The sequence below is a fragment of the Petaurus breviceps genome, unplaced genomic scaffold (genome assembly GCF_028583685.1).
Source record: "Petaurus breviceps papuanus isolate PSGF00001 unplaced genomic scaffold, PetGlider_PUasm1.0 37, whole genome shotgun sequence".
Classification (NCBI taxonomy): domain Eukaryota; kingdom Metazoa; phylum Chordata; class Mammalia; order Diprotodontia; family Petauridae; genus Petaurus; species Petaurus breviceps.
Window position 1 is genome coordinate 51,306,149 of NW_027186296.1, and position 13,946 is coordinate 51,320,094.

General features: G+C 32.3%; 1 protein-coding gene across 19 annotated transcripts in view; it reads right to left on the minus strand.

Moving 5' to 3' along the window:
- MEF2A (myocyte enhancer factor 2A) overlaps positions 1-13,946 on the minus strand; it is a 259,713-nt gene that overhangs the window by 87,491 nt on the left and 158,276 nt on the right. For 17 of the 19 annotated variants that reach the window (XM_069098474.1, XM_069098475.1, XM_069098476.1 and 14 more), the window contains one exon: positions 8,405-8,608. In XM_069098474.1, the coding sequence (XP_068954575.1) occupies positions 8,405-8,608 (204 nt within the window). Of the gene's footprint in view, positions 1-2,562; positions 2,759-3,585; positions 3,672-8,404; positions 8,609-13,946 lie in introns of those variants that run through there. The other 2 variants (XM_069098492.1, XM_069098493.1) reach the window with 2 other exon arrangements.

Here is a 13,946-nt window from a genome sequence, read left to right on the forward strand (position 1 = left end):
AATAGGATTTACAGAACTCTGAACTGACAATGTATAAAATCAAGCATTCAAAGGGATCAATGAAACTTAGTAAAGTTTCTTTATACTTATCAGCAACTTACTGGGAGCACTGAAAAATTAACCTTTGCCATTGGTCATATAACCAGTTATTATGTGTTGGAGGTAGAACTCAAACCCCATCTTCTTGACTCTAAAGTTACCCAGTTCATTTTGCTACAGTGTGAATAAAGATCAATGAAACAAGGATGGTGCAGTAAAATAAGAATGGGGCGGGGGGAGAGTGGGGAGACTGCCTCCAACTAGCTGTGTGACCCTAGTCAAATCACTCTACCTTGGATGTCAGTTTCCCAATGTGTAAAATGAAGAACTGGATTGTGTAATTTTGAAGGTCTTTACCTGTTCTAATAATTTATAAACTAATTAGAAGAGTGGTATTTTAGTTTGGGTATAAAGCTGAACATTTATGTTTTTCTCTAGGTTGTCAATAATTTGGGTTTCACCTCAAGTCCTTTAACTCTGCCTATATTTTAGTTTAACAAACTTTTAAGGTCAAACTATTTCACAAGATGAAAGTTGGTTATATTTATAAATACTCTAAATTCAAGTTTGGAGTAAACAAAAAGACTGGGTAATCCTCAAGCTTTTTCTAGTAAATTTAAGAAAAATATATATACACAAATATATAAAATTGTGTCAGATTTGCCTCCCAATTATGTGTTTGTTAGGACGGCATTAAAACTAAGGGATGGATGTTTCTAAATTCTTCTCACTTTGCTTGTGAGGTACATTGGTCAGAGAATATGCTGGGTACTGAAATCATACTCTTGTGTTATATTCTGAAGCTATTTTCTTGTATATTACAGAAAGCTGATTATGTTTAATTTGTCAAGATTATCATCTAAAAACTTCCATGACATTTCTTGGTAGGCAAATTAATATCATTAACTCTAAGATAACATATAACCAAAACTATCTTGTAAAATACAAATTTACTGCTTTTTACCTTGTTTTAACTATCTCGCTTTCCCAAAATCTTTTATATTTTCCCAGTATTCATAATTCTGCTCAAACACATTTATAAGGAATTCACTTACTTCAAGATTGTTTAAGTTACAACTTGGACATTATTTATCTCCTCTGGAAAAATGACAAGAATGAAATAAAGCTATACTACAGAGTGAATCAATATTTTAGGATGCTGCCCAAATCAACCCTAAGGACAAGAAAATGTTATGTTTATTTTTCACTATTTTAATCTTCTAAAACAGAATCAATGAATTCATGAATTTGTAAATGACACTCTTAAGAAATACTGATCATTTGTTATTCTTCAAAATAAACTGTTTACTGGAAATTTCCATTTCATTCCCCTGAGAAGCTGTATAAAAGTAGTAAAGTTCAATTTTTTTTTCTTTTTTCATTGTTAGTGAAATCACTAAAGGAAATCATCAATATGAAGACTAAATAGTAAAACTTTCTACTGAGCATTTTGTCTTGAAGTAAATGTAAATACTTAATAAAAGATGGAGAAAAGCTTTTTGTAAGTAAAAGTGATCCTGAAAAGATAAAGATTATTTTGTTTGAAGATTGAAAAGAATATAAAGGAAATTAAAAGTTGCTTCCTTCTTCAAAATAATACATGTTGCCTCAATACTTTATTTCTCCTTCCAAAAAGCAAGATTTTTTTTTTTTTAGTCACTTAATTATGTTTGTCCTTGAGAGAATTACAGTGTGGTATCAGGAAAGACAAATTGTTAATAAATTATTTGGAGGTCTCAAGCCAACAGGAGTCAGTTTCAAACAACTCAGTCTTCCTCCTTGTGCTTCCCCAGTTTATCAAATATGAACAAATATTTGTTAATTACCAATCAAGTACATGCCCAAACGTGGCTCCTGAGACAACGCTTTCCTATCACCTTAAAGCAAGATTATAGAATGACAACTCATCCTTCCAACATAATTTCATTAGAATTGTTTTGTAACACAAAGCACTCCAAAACCAAATTTACTCAAATATAAAATAATAATACCAGACAGGCTTAAAAAAACATATCTGCCTATAAAACTGTTTAGCTAGCCACAAATATATTTCACCAATGCTTCCTAGGAGTACCAAGCAATTTTAATTTTTTTTAAAAAATGAACACTGCATCTGTGCCTCGAGGAAGAGAACCAAGACAGAATGCAGTAAGGTATTCTTTAAAACACAAAAGAGATTTGCTGCTGAAAAAGCAGGCTGTGAAGCAATGTTGTATGGATTTAACCCTATTTTATCCCACTGACTCCCATTTAAAAAAATAAAAGATACATTCCTTAAAAAAATAAAATAAAATAAAACTATGGCCTGAAAATAATCAAAATCACACTTGGAGATGCAGCATACTTTCTTAATAAGCACATAAAAGAAAATTGATAATTGTATGATGAATAATACTCAAAATACATTGCAAAACAAAAATACTAAAACTGAAATTGCAAGAAACTATGGTGATCATTTTGTGAAGTGGTGGTGCAGCAAAATGTGGGAAGGAGAAGGAGGGCCATGAGGATTGTATGCCTCACCCTGTGAATCATCATCTTGCTGCTTCAGGCTCTGTTATCAATAAAGGAGCAGGGCAGGGGGCTGGAGGTGGAGGGAAGCTTTGTCTTGTCTCCAGGTGTCACAATATTTTTTTTCCCCTTTCCCTGCCGCTCCATTGCAGCCCTGTAAAACATTAGGCAAGCCTCTTAACCGTTCCCTGTCTGTTCCATTCCTTATCTGTAAAATGGGGAAAAAAATGTTTATTGGCTGAAAAGCCTTTTTAAAAAGTTATTACAATACTGTAAGTAAGCCTAAACATAACAATGTCCCTAGTTTGGTCAAGTCAGCATCAGACCTCAGGAGAAAGGCTAGCAGTTTGGTTTTCTTCCTGGCTCATGGTTGTAGCAGACACAATCACCCTTCCCCATTAGCCCCTCCCCCACCATGAGTCTATAAGGGACTAAAAATTGTGTTAAGTAAGAATGTATTAGAAATTCATTCCCTGTTTTACAATTCGTGCATAATCCAAACTGCCACACCATTCGAATTGCCTTACAACCAATAGCTATATTAAAATTTTTTTTTTCATTAAATCTTTTACTTGCTTACGGCCTATGTTATGCCTAATAACCATTCTTAGCCTGGCTGATCACCACTACCTTATTCATTTCCTATTTTGTCTACTATATTAATTACAATGAGCAAATTAATACAAAACTACCAAACAAGAAACACATCAACAAAACAATTTTTCTCATGTCTGTGGAAAAAATTTTTTCAAGTCACACTCCCTATTTCCAATTTTGCCATTTTAGTATCTAAAGGTCAACATACTTTTAGCTAAGCAAGGCTCTTTTTTTTTTTTTTTTGAAAATAAAATTCCTTCTGATGGTCATTGTCAATACTAATCTTTGGAATATAAGTGGTTCTTAACCTTTTTTTGGTGCAACAGGGTCCATTCGGCAATCTGGTGAAACCTAGGGATCCCTTCTTATTAGAAAGTTTCTAAATAATCAAAGGAAATGCTCATTTCAGTTAGAAGTCAATAAAAACAAATACATAACTTTTTTACCATCCAAGTTCACGAGTACCCTGAAATCTATCCACAGACTCTTTATAAGTCTCTGCATCCCAGGTTAGGAAGCCTGTTCTAACATAAAGGCAAGAGGGGAGATTTTAGTCTAACAAGAAGCCAATTTTTCTTTCTCCTAAAACTTATTTATACAAAGGAACACTAAATCCTTGTCTCAACTAACTTTTAAAAGTCTAATTTCTTTGTCTTTTGCAAATTTCCCAGATTATGCAATTTTATATCATGTTGAGCATGTTATAATTTTGCATTTTCTTTTCTCTGTTCATAGTTCAGGACAGTTCTTTCCCCTTTAGGCAGGTCAAGTTTGAAAAAGTTTATTACCAAAAGGTTGGCTCATAACTGTTTAGTGTTTCTGGGCCAGCAACTTAAAAAAAAGTGTTTACTAAAGATCATAATCTATATTCTGTTGGTGAAGGAGATACTTCAGCAAACAAATTAATTGACATAGGACATCCTCTGCATTTTAAAAGGGAGAGAGGGATATACTCTATAGAGCTCCTTGCATAGCAAAATCCATAAATACTACTCCACTACTTGTGGGTAAAAGTCCACAAGTAAAGACTTGGTCACAAGAGAGATTACAGTGGTTAAATGGTTATAAGGAAACATCAAATAAGCTGAATGAACTATGTACTGCAATGTGAAATATTTAAAAAGTAGTATATTTTACTATTTCAACTGTTTCTGTTAAATTGGAGAAAAAACGTGGGCACTGAATTATCTATGGTCGATGTTTTCATTCTTTAGTATATACAAAAGTCTTTGTCTAGTGGGTCTTTAGAATAATTTTTTTAGTTCACACTTAACTCCTACATCTATCTCCCTGTTTTAATGTCTAATTTACTACAGGTTCCAAAAAAGGTTAGAAGACTAGTAAATTATTTTGTCATCTGCTTATTTTTAATTATAATTTGATTGTTATAACATATATATAAAGTATTAAAATACATAATATATGAATCTTCAAAATAGTTTTTGCACTTATCAGAAAACATACATGAATTCTGGTATTTAAAAGATACAATAATAATGTTATAATATGGGACAGAGATGACTGGACTAGATGATTTCTAAGGTCCTTTTCAGCTTTGTGATCTTATGTTTATTCCTGAAAATTTATATGCAAAACAACTTTTAAAATAAATTAAATCATTTTAAATAGAGCAACAGTGCTCCCCATAAAAATGAATAGTCTTGTGAATACTTTCATAATGAAACAGTTTTCCCCCTCTTCCCAATTTATCTCTCGTATATAAGCTTTAATTTTCAAATACAAGTTTTGCTTAAAGAAGTGTATAACCAATGTTACATAGATAGATTTTGGCACTATATTTAAAATAATTTAAAACTTTTAAGTAGGATTTGAATTCGTGAGAAAATACTGCTGGTTTTAAAAATACAACTAAAAATCATGGCTACTTCTTTAAATAAATGGTCAGAATTTGCAACATTAATAATGATTTTAAGGAATTGGATTTCTTAAAAGTGTATAATCTATAGGGTACAGAAAAAGTGAATACAACTCTATATTTTTTGGGTCAAAAAAAAGATATCAAAAGATACATAAATGTAATAAGCATTACATCTCACTGATAATAACTCATCATTTAAATTTTACAACAACTTCTTTGTTAATGTTCCTAGAATACTATTCTTCAAATGCAAACTTTATTTGGTGCTATGGATAAAACACATGGGGATCTTTATGTAGCAGTGTTCCTATTTGTAGAACACAGTCAAAACATTGGTCTTAATTAAAAGTATCTCTATCAAAAATTCATGAATTGTTCTTAACAGTTAACTATTTATAGTAATAGTAAAATATTTTCATTGGCTATTATATTGGTAATTATTGGATCTTTATTTTTACAGTAATTCTAATATAAAATGAATCTCATTATGAGAGAGGGAAAATAAAACCAAATCTTACCAACTGAAAAAAAACACTAGATCACAAACATGTGCTACTACTATTCACAGAAGAAAATCCAAGTGACAGAATGCATGAGTTATTTTTAAAATTACTCTCCAAGGCTAATTAACAGTGCAGTATACACTGTGCAGTTCTTTCATACGTAAAATACTTTGTTAAAATAAGAGTGACAACACTGTGACGGGGTTAGCTGTAATTTAGCTGGGGCATTCAATTTAAAGAAAGTTACTTTCACAAAGTCTTTAAGTAATTTACAGAATGTGACTTCATTTTTAAATTCTGAAGCGTCAATGTAGAAATTCATTGCCAAATGGTTAAAATTTTTGGAAAACATTTTTTCCCCAGCTGACAATATGTATTAACTGCGTGCAAAGTTTTGGGAAATAAGAAAGCATCTATAATGCAATGTCAAATGAATATACAGGAATGCCATAAAAAACCCTAAGGCTTTAATCTTAATCTGTTCAAGTTTATATAGGAAAAGTAGAAATATAATGTGAATTACTTGTAATAAAATATATTTCCTAAGAACTTATTAATAAACTTATGAATAATCTTTATAGCTGTCTCAGAACAATTCATTTCTACTCCTAGAAGAAAAAATATGTACACCAATGCTGGGCTACTAGTGTCATTGTTATGTGAAAAAGACAGCAGACATTTATAGCTACAAAGTGTTATATATACACTGTCTTCTAATACAAAGTATAGTTTAGTCAAGCAAAAATTTAATATTCAAAAAAGAAAGCTCAGTTTTTCAGTCCTTAATACCAAAACACATTTACTAACTCTTTACTCCTTCAATGATGCAATATGTTCCCTCTTCTTTATATTTAGCTTGTTAGAGCTTCATAAAAGTGATATGAATAATTTTAGCTCCATTCACACACTTGCAATTTAAAAAAGAACACATCCAAATCCCATTGATTAATTCACAGTTCTGGTTTCCAATCTACACATAACTAAAGCAGACTATTTTCTAAGAAGAGTACAAAAATACCCTTTTCATTTTCACAGCTTGCCACAACTGGGGCGGAGAGTTAGTTAAGACAAAAGCTATAAGGTAAAAATCAGGATATATACTTATTTTTTAAGGAGGTACACTTTTAAATTTGAGAAGTATTCAGAACCTCCTCGTAGAGATAAAAACATCTGCGACAATGAAATATCAGAAGTAAAAAAAATACCCATGTGCAAGTATTTTTAATACAAGGATCAATCTTAAATTGAAACCTTGATTAACTGCAAATCATAGAACTTATAGTAAGAAATGTACAGGGAGAAGGGAGGAGTTTTCAGTATATAACAAATAAGGCTGGCTATCTTTTCCATGTATTACTTCAAAACTATTAAATGATAAAGTCATTTACACATGATTTTAAAATAAGGTCTAAGTTAAACATTAGGAGGAAAGTCATAGTTATGTAGTTCAACTAACATGATCTTTAATGCAAAATGAACTGACATGCATTGCAAAAGAGAAGCTCAGACAGCATCCAACAAAGCAAGGCAATAATTAACACTAATTACGCTACATTTTGCTACCTGTTTTCATTTTAAAATTCAACTACTCCTTAAAATTAGGAGAAACACGCAGAAAAATTTAAGTAGTTTAGTAATTTTTAAAAATAAAAGCATATCTATATATGTGTATATAATAAATATACCATGAAGCAAAAAGAATGCTGTATAAAGAAATGTCATTAAATATATTTAATATATATTATGTATTCATCTTAGAACTATAGTGTAATACAAATGATCTCTGCAAAGTCAAATAAATTAAAATTCCTAGGCAATGAAATCATTAAAAATTCTCTCTTTTCATCAAATTTTAGGGAAACAAATTTGTACTTTGTTTTTACTCAATTCCTTTAAAATTAATTTTGGTGGGTATTCCACAAGATTTTTTGTAATGGGAAACTGAATGTACCCAAATGGTCGTGTAATATTAAAAAAATACTACAAATCTACTAAATTTTATTATTTCCCAGGTAATGAAAAAGCCTAATTTCCTGAATGAAAGGTGAATTTTAAATGTTTAAAGGAGAAAAAAAACCTCTACTATTTTGAAAGGGTACTCAGAATTCCTGCAGAGCACAGGAAAATAAATACATATTGTAGTTCCAAGGTAGGGTAAGTTGAAAGGAAACTAGGTTTTATTTCTTTTGGTGGGAGGGTTGATTTTAGTATATATTTTGTTTTTGAGTAGGAAACCTAGTTTGCCTTTTTTTTTCTCTGACAAAACAACAGGTCTACTGAGGGTGAGGAAATGTTAAGCAGAACAATCAGGGAGGAGGGACTATACCCTGTTACTCCAGTCCTACTACACTAAGCTCTGTTAACAATATAAAAAAATTATTTCTATCTTTTTTGATGTCATTAGATTTTTGAAGCTTAGGATATTTATTAATGAAAATAAAACAATTAAAATTGCACAACTACATGTTAAGATCTTTTAAATCATATCCTTGAACAGTATACTCTGTCATAATGCTAGCTTATTAATATAAACACAAACTAAAAAGTTACTGATAAACAATTAGATTAGCCTGGCATATTATTAGTATACCTTCAAAGTTTTCTTAAAGGGATTTTGATGTTTAACTTACTAAATCAACAAGGTGCAGAAATTATTTTTTTGAAGGTAGGCATTATACTTGAAGAGAAAGACAATTCTATTTGTAACTCTTTCACATCATTTTGCAACTGAGAAACCAGAATACAAATGTTCATTTTTAGTCTTTCATTTTAATATTTCAAGCATTGACAAAGATTAATTTGGTTTCTCAAATTAAAATGAAAATATGAAATATTAATTATTTATATATTAGTTATTTTTGGATATATGTGTTACCTCAACAATATCCGAATTGGTTCTGCTCTCATGGGGTTCATTATATTCTGTGTACTTGAGGAGGACTTTGTCCATGTCAGTGCTGGCATACTGAAATAGTTTGTTAGAGCTGTTAAAAATGATGAGTGCTATTTCACAGTCACAAAGCACACTGAGTTCATAGGCTTTCTTCATCAAGCCAAATTTTCTCTTTGTAAAAGTCACCTGAAAAAGAAAAAAAATTTTTTTTAATTCTCAATAGTTCTAAGTATAACTTTTAAGTATAACAAGTCTTCCTTATACAGGCTACATCCTTACACATAAATCCCCAACATTCAAAAGCTCCAAGTGATCCAAGTTTTATCTTTTACAACACTGTTTAAATAAAAATCCAAAGTGATCAGAATTTTCACCAATAAACACTAATGTTTTCATAGTTAATCTATAGAGTTAGTTTTCAACAACTTCACAGTGAAAGGATAATTTTTGCAAATGTCTATAAAATTTTAAAAAACAGGTAAGGAAAGCAAGGGTGGCTAATACTCAGATCTTAATATTTCAGAGGAGATATGATATTTCTCTCTCCTTGGACACAAAGAAAGATGTGTCATCTTTAATGGATAATTAAATGGCCACTTGTTGGGGACGCTGTAGAGAGAGGGGATTCTCCGTCAAGTACAAGTTGGGGTCCATTGTCCCTGATGTCCCTTACATATTTGAGATTCCATGATTCTGAAATAAAGGACAATTGGATTGGCAAGGCTTCCCAAGGATTTCCTCTTCTTAATGATACTATTTATACTTCAGGCAATTATAGCATTGGCAAGGATGTAGTAATTACCTAGAAGAAAGCTGGACAGTCCCTTAGCTACCATCTAGTAAGAGAGGTGAAATGAGGCATAAAATCACATAGTTAAGTAGCAGAGCCAGAATTCAAAATTAAGTGACTCTGCACCGATAGTTTTCCACTTAAACAAAATGTCCATAAAAGCATAAGCTCATGAACCCCAAAGGCATCTGAGATAAGAAAATCTGCAGCAACAGGTATAAGGTATGGCCAACAGTTTGCTGAATTTAACAATGAAAGGAAATGAGAGAGAACTATAAATAGCAAATAATTTCAGCAGGTAAGTCAAGAAAGAGAATTTTTTCTTGAAACCTTCACAGACTGTGTCAGATCCGATATTTGTCACAGACAGCCAATAAGTATGACGTACTAAATAAAAATTAGTCTTACTGTTAGAGGAGAAAGCAAAATGGCTGGAGAAACCCTTTTCTGTTCTCTGTACATGTACACATGGAAGAAGATGGCACATTCCCTAGCAAGAAAGAAAAGACCTAGGAATAAAGATGCTGAGAATAAAGAATTTGAAAGATGGAAGAACGTGAGGAAATAAGAACCGATGGCTCTATGTTTTTCTAAGTAATCAGTAAGCAGTACTTGTCACAGAACATGGGCTGAACCTTTTGAGTTGGAAATAGTTTCTTCTACTATACAGAATGGTAAAAGGGATTCACAAATGCCACTAAGAAAGAGGATCTCTATTACTAGTCCCAAGAAGAAGAGCTATGTTGTAGTGGCAAAATTGCTGAGAAGTGTGTAAAAATACTTACATAGACTTGGCGCAATCATGAAGTTTACCATGTCTAAAGCCTTCCAGGTGGAAAAGACTTGTCAAAATTTAAGGACTGTTAGAATAGTACCTCATATGGGTAATAAATGATACTTTGAGAAATAACCTTTAAAAACTCTAAAGACTAAGTCTAGAGCAAGGATTTGAAGGACTTAGAGACACAGGTGGTGTTTTCATCACTTACTGATTAAACATATAGATTTTAGAAGAGACAGGATATTAGGAGTGGCTGGCTAAAAAATGATATCAAGAACTGCAATTTGACTTTATGTACCATGGTGTAAGATAGAGAAATAAAAGCCTAGGGGAAAAGAGAGTGGAGTAGGGGATATAAGTATCCTTAGATATGGCTGCAACAGCAGATATGATAGTGGCTAACAGACATGGCATAGGAAAAAAAGCAGTAGAGGTCCTACTAAGTCAGAAACCTAGGTTCAAGTCTTGGCTTCACCACTTATTAGTCAAGTGAATCCTGAGCAAGTTATAAACTCTCAGTATTGGTTTTCTCCTCCATAAAAGTAGGATAAAAATACATGTATGCAATGGAGTTATGCAAAAAGTGGAAGTAGAGATTTTAATATAGATGTTAAGTATGACAACACCAAAGACACTGAAATGAATCTCATGACTAAGAATACCAAAAGCAAAACTAAAAATGAAATACATCATACTACATAGTACTAAGAAGTAACTAGATTCCATATTAAAGATGGTCAGTTACCAGTCATCAGACAACTATTCATCCACACTCTGGGATCATAAACATTTTGATGAAATTTAGAGACAATTTAGTATGATTCTTTTATTTCACAGATGAGAAAAACTTAAAGCCTTAAAAAAAGGAGGTGAGTGAAATGTTCTTTCTAACTCCCAGCAAGGTCCAGTAGTAAACTACTCTTTGCTCAAAAAGATAAAGCTTGGGGTAGAATGGAAGTTAGGGCAGCATTTTACATCCTGAAGATACTCATCTATGAAAACTAACAAACCTGAAGGGCAGAGACATAGTGGAAAGCAATGGATGAAAATGAAAGAAGAAAAAGACCCTTATGTACAAAAAATATGTATAGCAATTGTTTTTGCTGTGGCAAAGAACTGGAAACAAAGGGGGTACTCATAAATTGGAGACTAGCTAAACAAATTATGGTATATAAATGTAATTGAACACTACTGTGCTGCAGAGAAATAATTGAAGAGATTGGTTTGACAACATGGTCCCTCCCTGTCATTCTAGTCTTCAACACTTTACTCCCTGCCAGGCAGTCTACAGTACCAGCCTATTTGGAATTTCTTACATATAGTTCTCTATCTCCCATCACTATGCCTGTGTTGTACTGGCTTTCTCTTCCTCTCTCCTGCCTCTCAGAATCAATCCTTAGTTTTCTTTAAGACTTAGCTAAGTGCAATCCTATGCAGAAGGCATTTCCTTTCTCCTCTAATCCCTTACCTGAGATGTTAATACTGTCCCACTAAAGTTGCCTTGGGTATGCTATGTGTATGTCTTGTATGTATCTGTGTGTGTGTGTGTGTGTGTGTGTGTAACTCCTTATATGTGTTAACATATAAGCTTGCTGAGGACAGACTGCTTTGTTTTTGTATCCCTAGGGTTTAGAACAGGGCTTGACATGCAGTAAACACTTAATAACTTTGTTGATTATCATCAGTATCAAAAAACAGAATAAAAAGAGTTAACTGGAAATTTAAACCAAAGATTAAATCAGAAGATAGTAAGATTTCTTTTTCTTTTTTTTCTTTTCTGTACAAAGATTCTTGGTAAAATTCAGACTGCTGAAGGAATGGGTTTGCTTAAAATCACTTTGAAGGCAAGGAGGCAACAAATATAGTCATTATGGGTTGTTAAGGATCAGGAAAGAAGGACTGGATGACAAAGTTAATTAGCTTAACTGATAGGACCTAAATCATGTGGATTAACAGATATATGTCAATTTAGGGAGTGGGCCTAAAGTGGACTACCCTAAAGCTCTGTCTTTTGCCTATTCTGTTTAACATTTTTCCTCAATGACTTGAAGGTGTTGATGGAATATTATCTGAAATACAAACAACAGAATCAAGACCAAAAAGATCTCAAAAGACTTGAAAAAAGCTAAAATTTAAGGAATATGTTTAAAATACTGTACTCGTGTTTCAAAAAAAAAAACAGGCTTATTAGGGTGTGTAGTAGAAGGAAACATTTTGAAAGAAATTCATGTGAAAAAGACATAGGGGTTTTGGTAAACTGTAAGCACAATATGAGTTGGCATTGTAATGTGGTAAGTTAGAAAAGTTAATGGGATGTTTTTGATACGTTAAAAAAAACTATCAAGAAAAATAGTGTCAGGGAAATGTCCTAGAACTCTTTAGCATGCTCATATCATATTTAAGTATTATGTACATTTCTGTATGCATATTTTAGAAGAGAAACATACATTCGAGTATATCTGGAGAAGAGACAATGGCGAAAGTGACAAAATCATGCTAAAGTAGGATTAGTTAAAATAACTGAGATGTTTATTATTTATAACATTTATAAAGTGGTTTAAGGTTTGCAAAGGTCTTCACAAATGTGATAGTGGTGCTAATATTACCGCATTTTACAAATATGGAAACTGAAGCGGATAGAAATGAAGTAACTTGTCCAGGATCACACAGCTAGTATGCACCTCAGGCAGAATTTTAACTGAGTTTTTCTGATCCCAAGTCTAGAAGATATCTACTGTGCCAGCTAACTTAGAGAAAGGATGATTTAGGGGTGACATAATAGTGAACTTCACTATTTTAAAGGCTGTCATATGGAAGGCAGATTAAGAGTTCTCCTTTGTCACTGAAGGCAGGACTACTAACAACTCATCATTTATTAAGTACCTACTATGACTGTGTTTGGTGTTGATGCAATGACAAAAATGAAATAATCTGTATACAGATAAGTAAACATAAGATAGTTTTACGAGAGATAAAGTGGTGTTATTAGTGAAAACCAGAGGAGTTTTCCCATTAGAGAAGCTAGGAATTCTAAGAGGTAGATGTGAGAAAGTACTTCAGTTCAGGGATGGAAGAGATCCTATGCCAAAGTATGAAGATGGAAGATATAATGCCAAATTTGGCAACAACCAGTAGGCTGGTTTGACTAGAACATTAAAGGAGAGTAATAGGAAATAACCATGGAAAGGTAGATTGAGACATCACTACAGATTTTTGAGTAATGGTCGGTCTTAGTCATGGTCAGACCTGTGTTTTAAGAAGGATTAATTTAGTAGCTCTATGGAGGATGTATTGGAGAAAAGAAAGACTGAAAGCAAAGAGAATAATGGACAGCCTACTGCTAAATCCAGGAAGACAAAGGCAAAAGGACCTGCATGAGGAAGACCTGAGTTCAAATCTGACTTCATAAATCTGTGTGACCCTGGGCAAGTTACTTAATCTTAGTTTCCTCATCTGTAAAACAGGGCTAATAACAGCATCTACCTCCCAGGTATCAAACAAAATAATACATGTAAAGTGCTGTACAAAAATAACACATATGTGAATGGTAGAAATTTTTTTTTAAAGCAGCATTTTCTATAGTCGCAGAGAACTGGAAAAGAAATGGGTGTCCAACAACGGGAAAATGGCTAAACAAATTTCAATGTATAAATATAATAGAATATTATTGTATGGTAAAAAACTGACCAATGTTAAGAACTCAGAAACATGGGATGATTTGTATGAATTGATGCTGAGTAAAATGAATAGAATTAAAAGAATATACATGGCTACAACAAAGAAAATGAAAATAATACTAAAAGAAACCATTAATGACCAATCTTAATCCTATGAACAATGAATCATACCACTACCTCTTTTCAGCAGAAATAATGTTGACAATAATAATTAATAATAGCTAGAACTTATATAAAGCTTTAAGGTTTGCAAAATACTTTAATAAATATGATCTC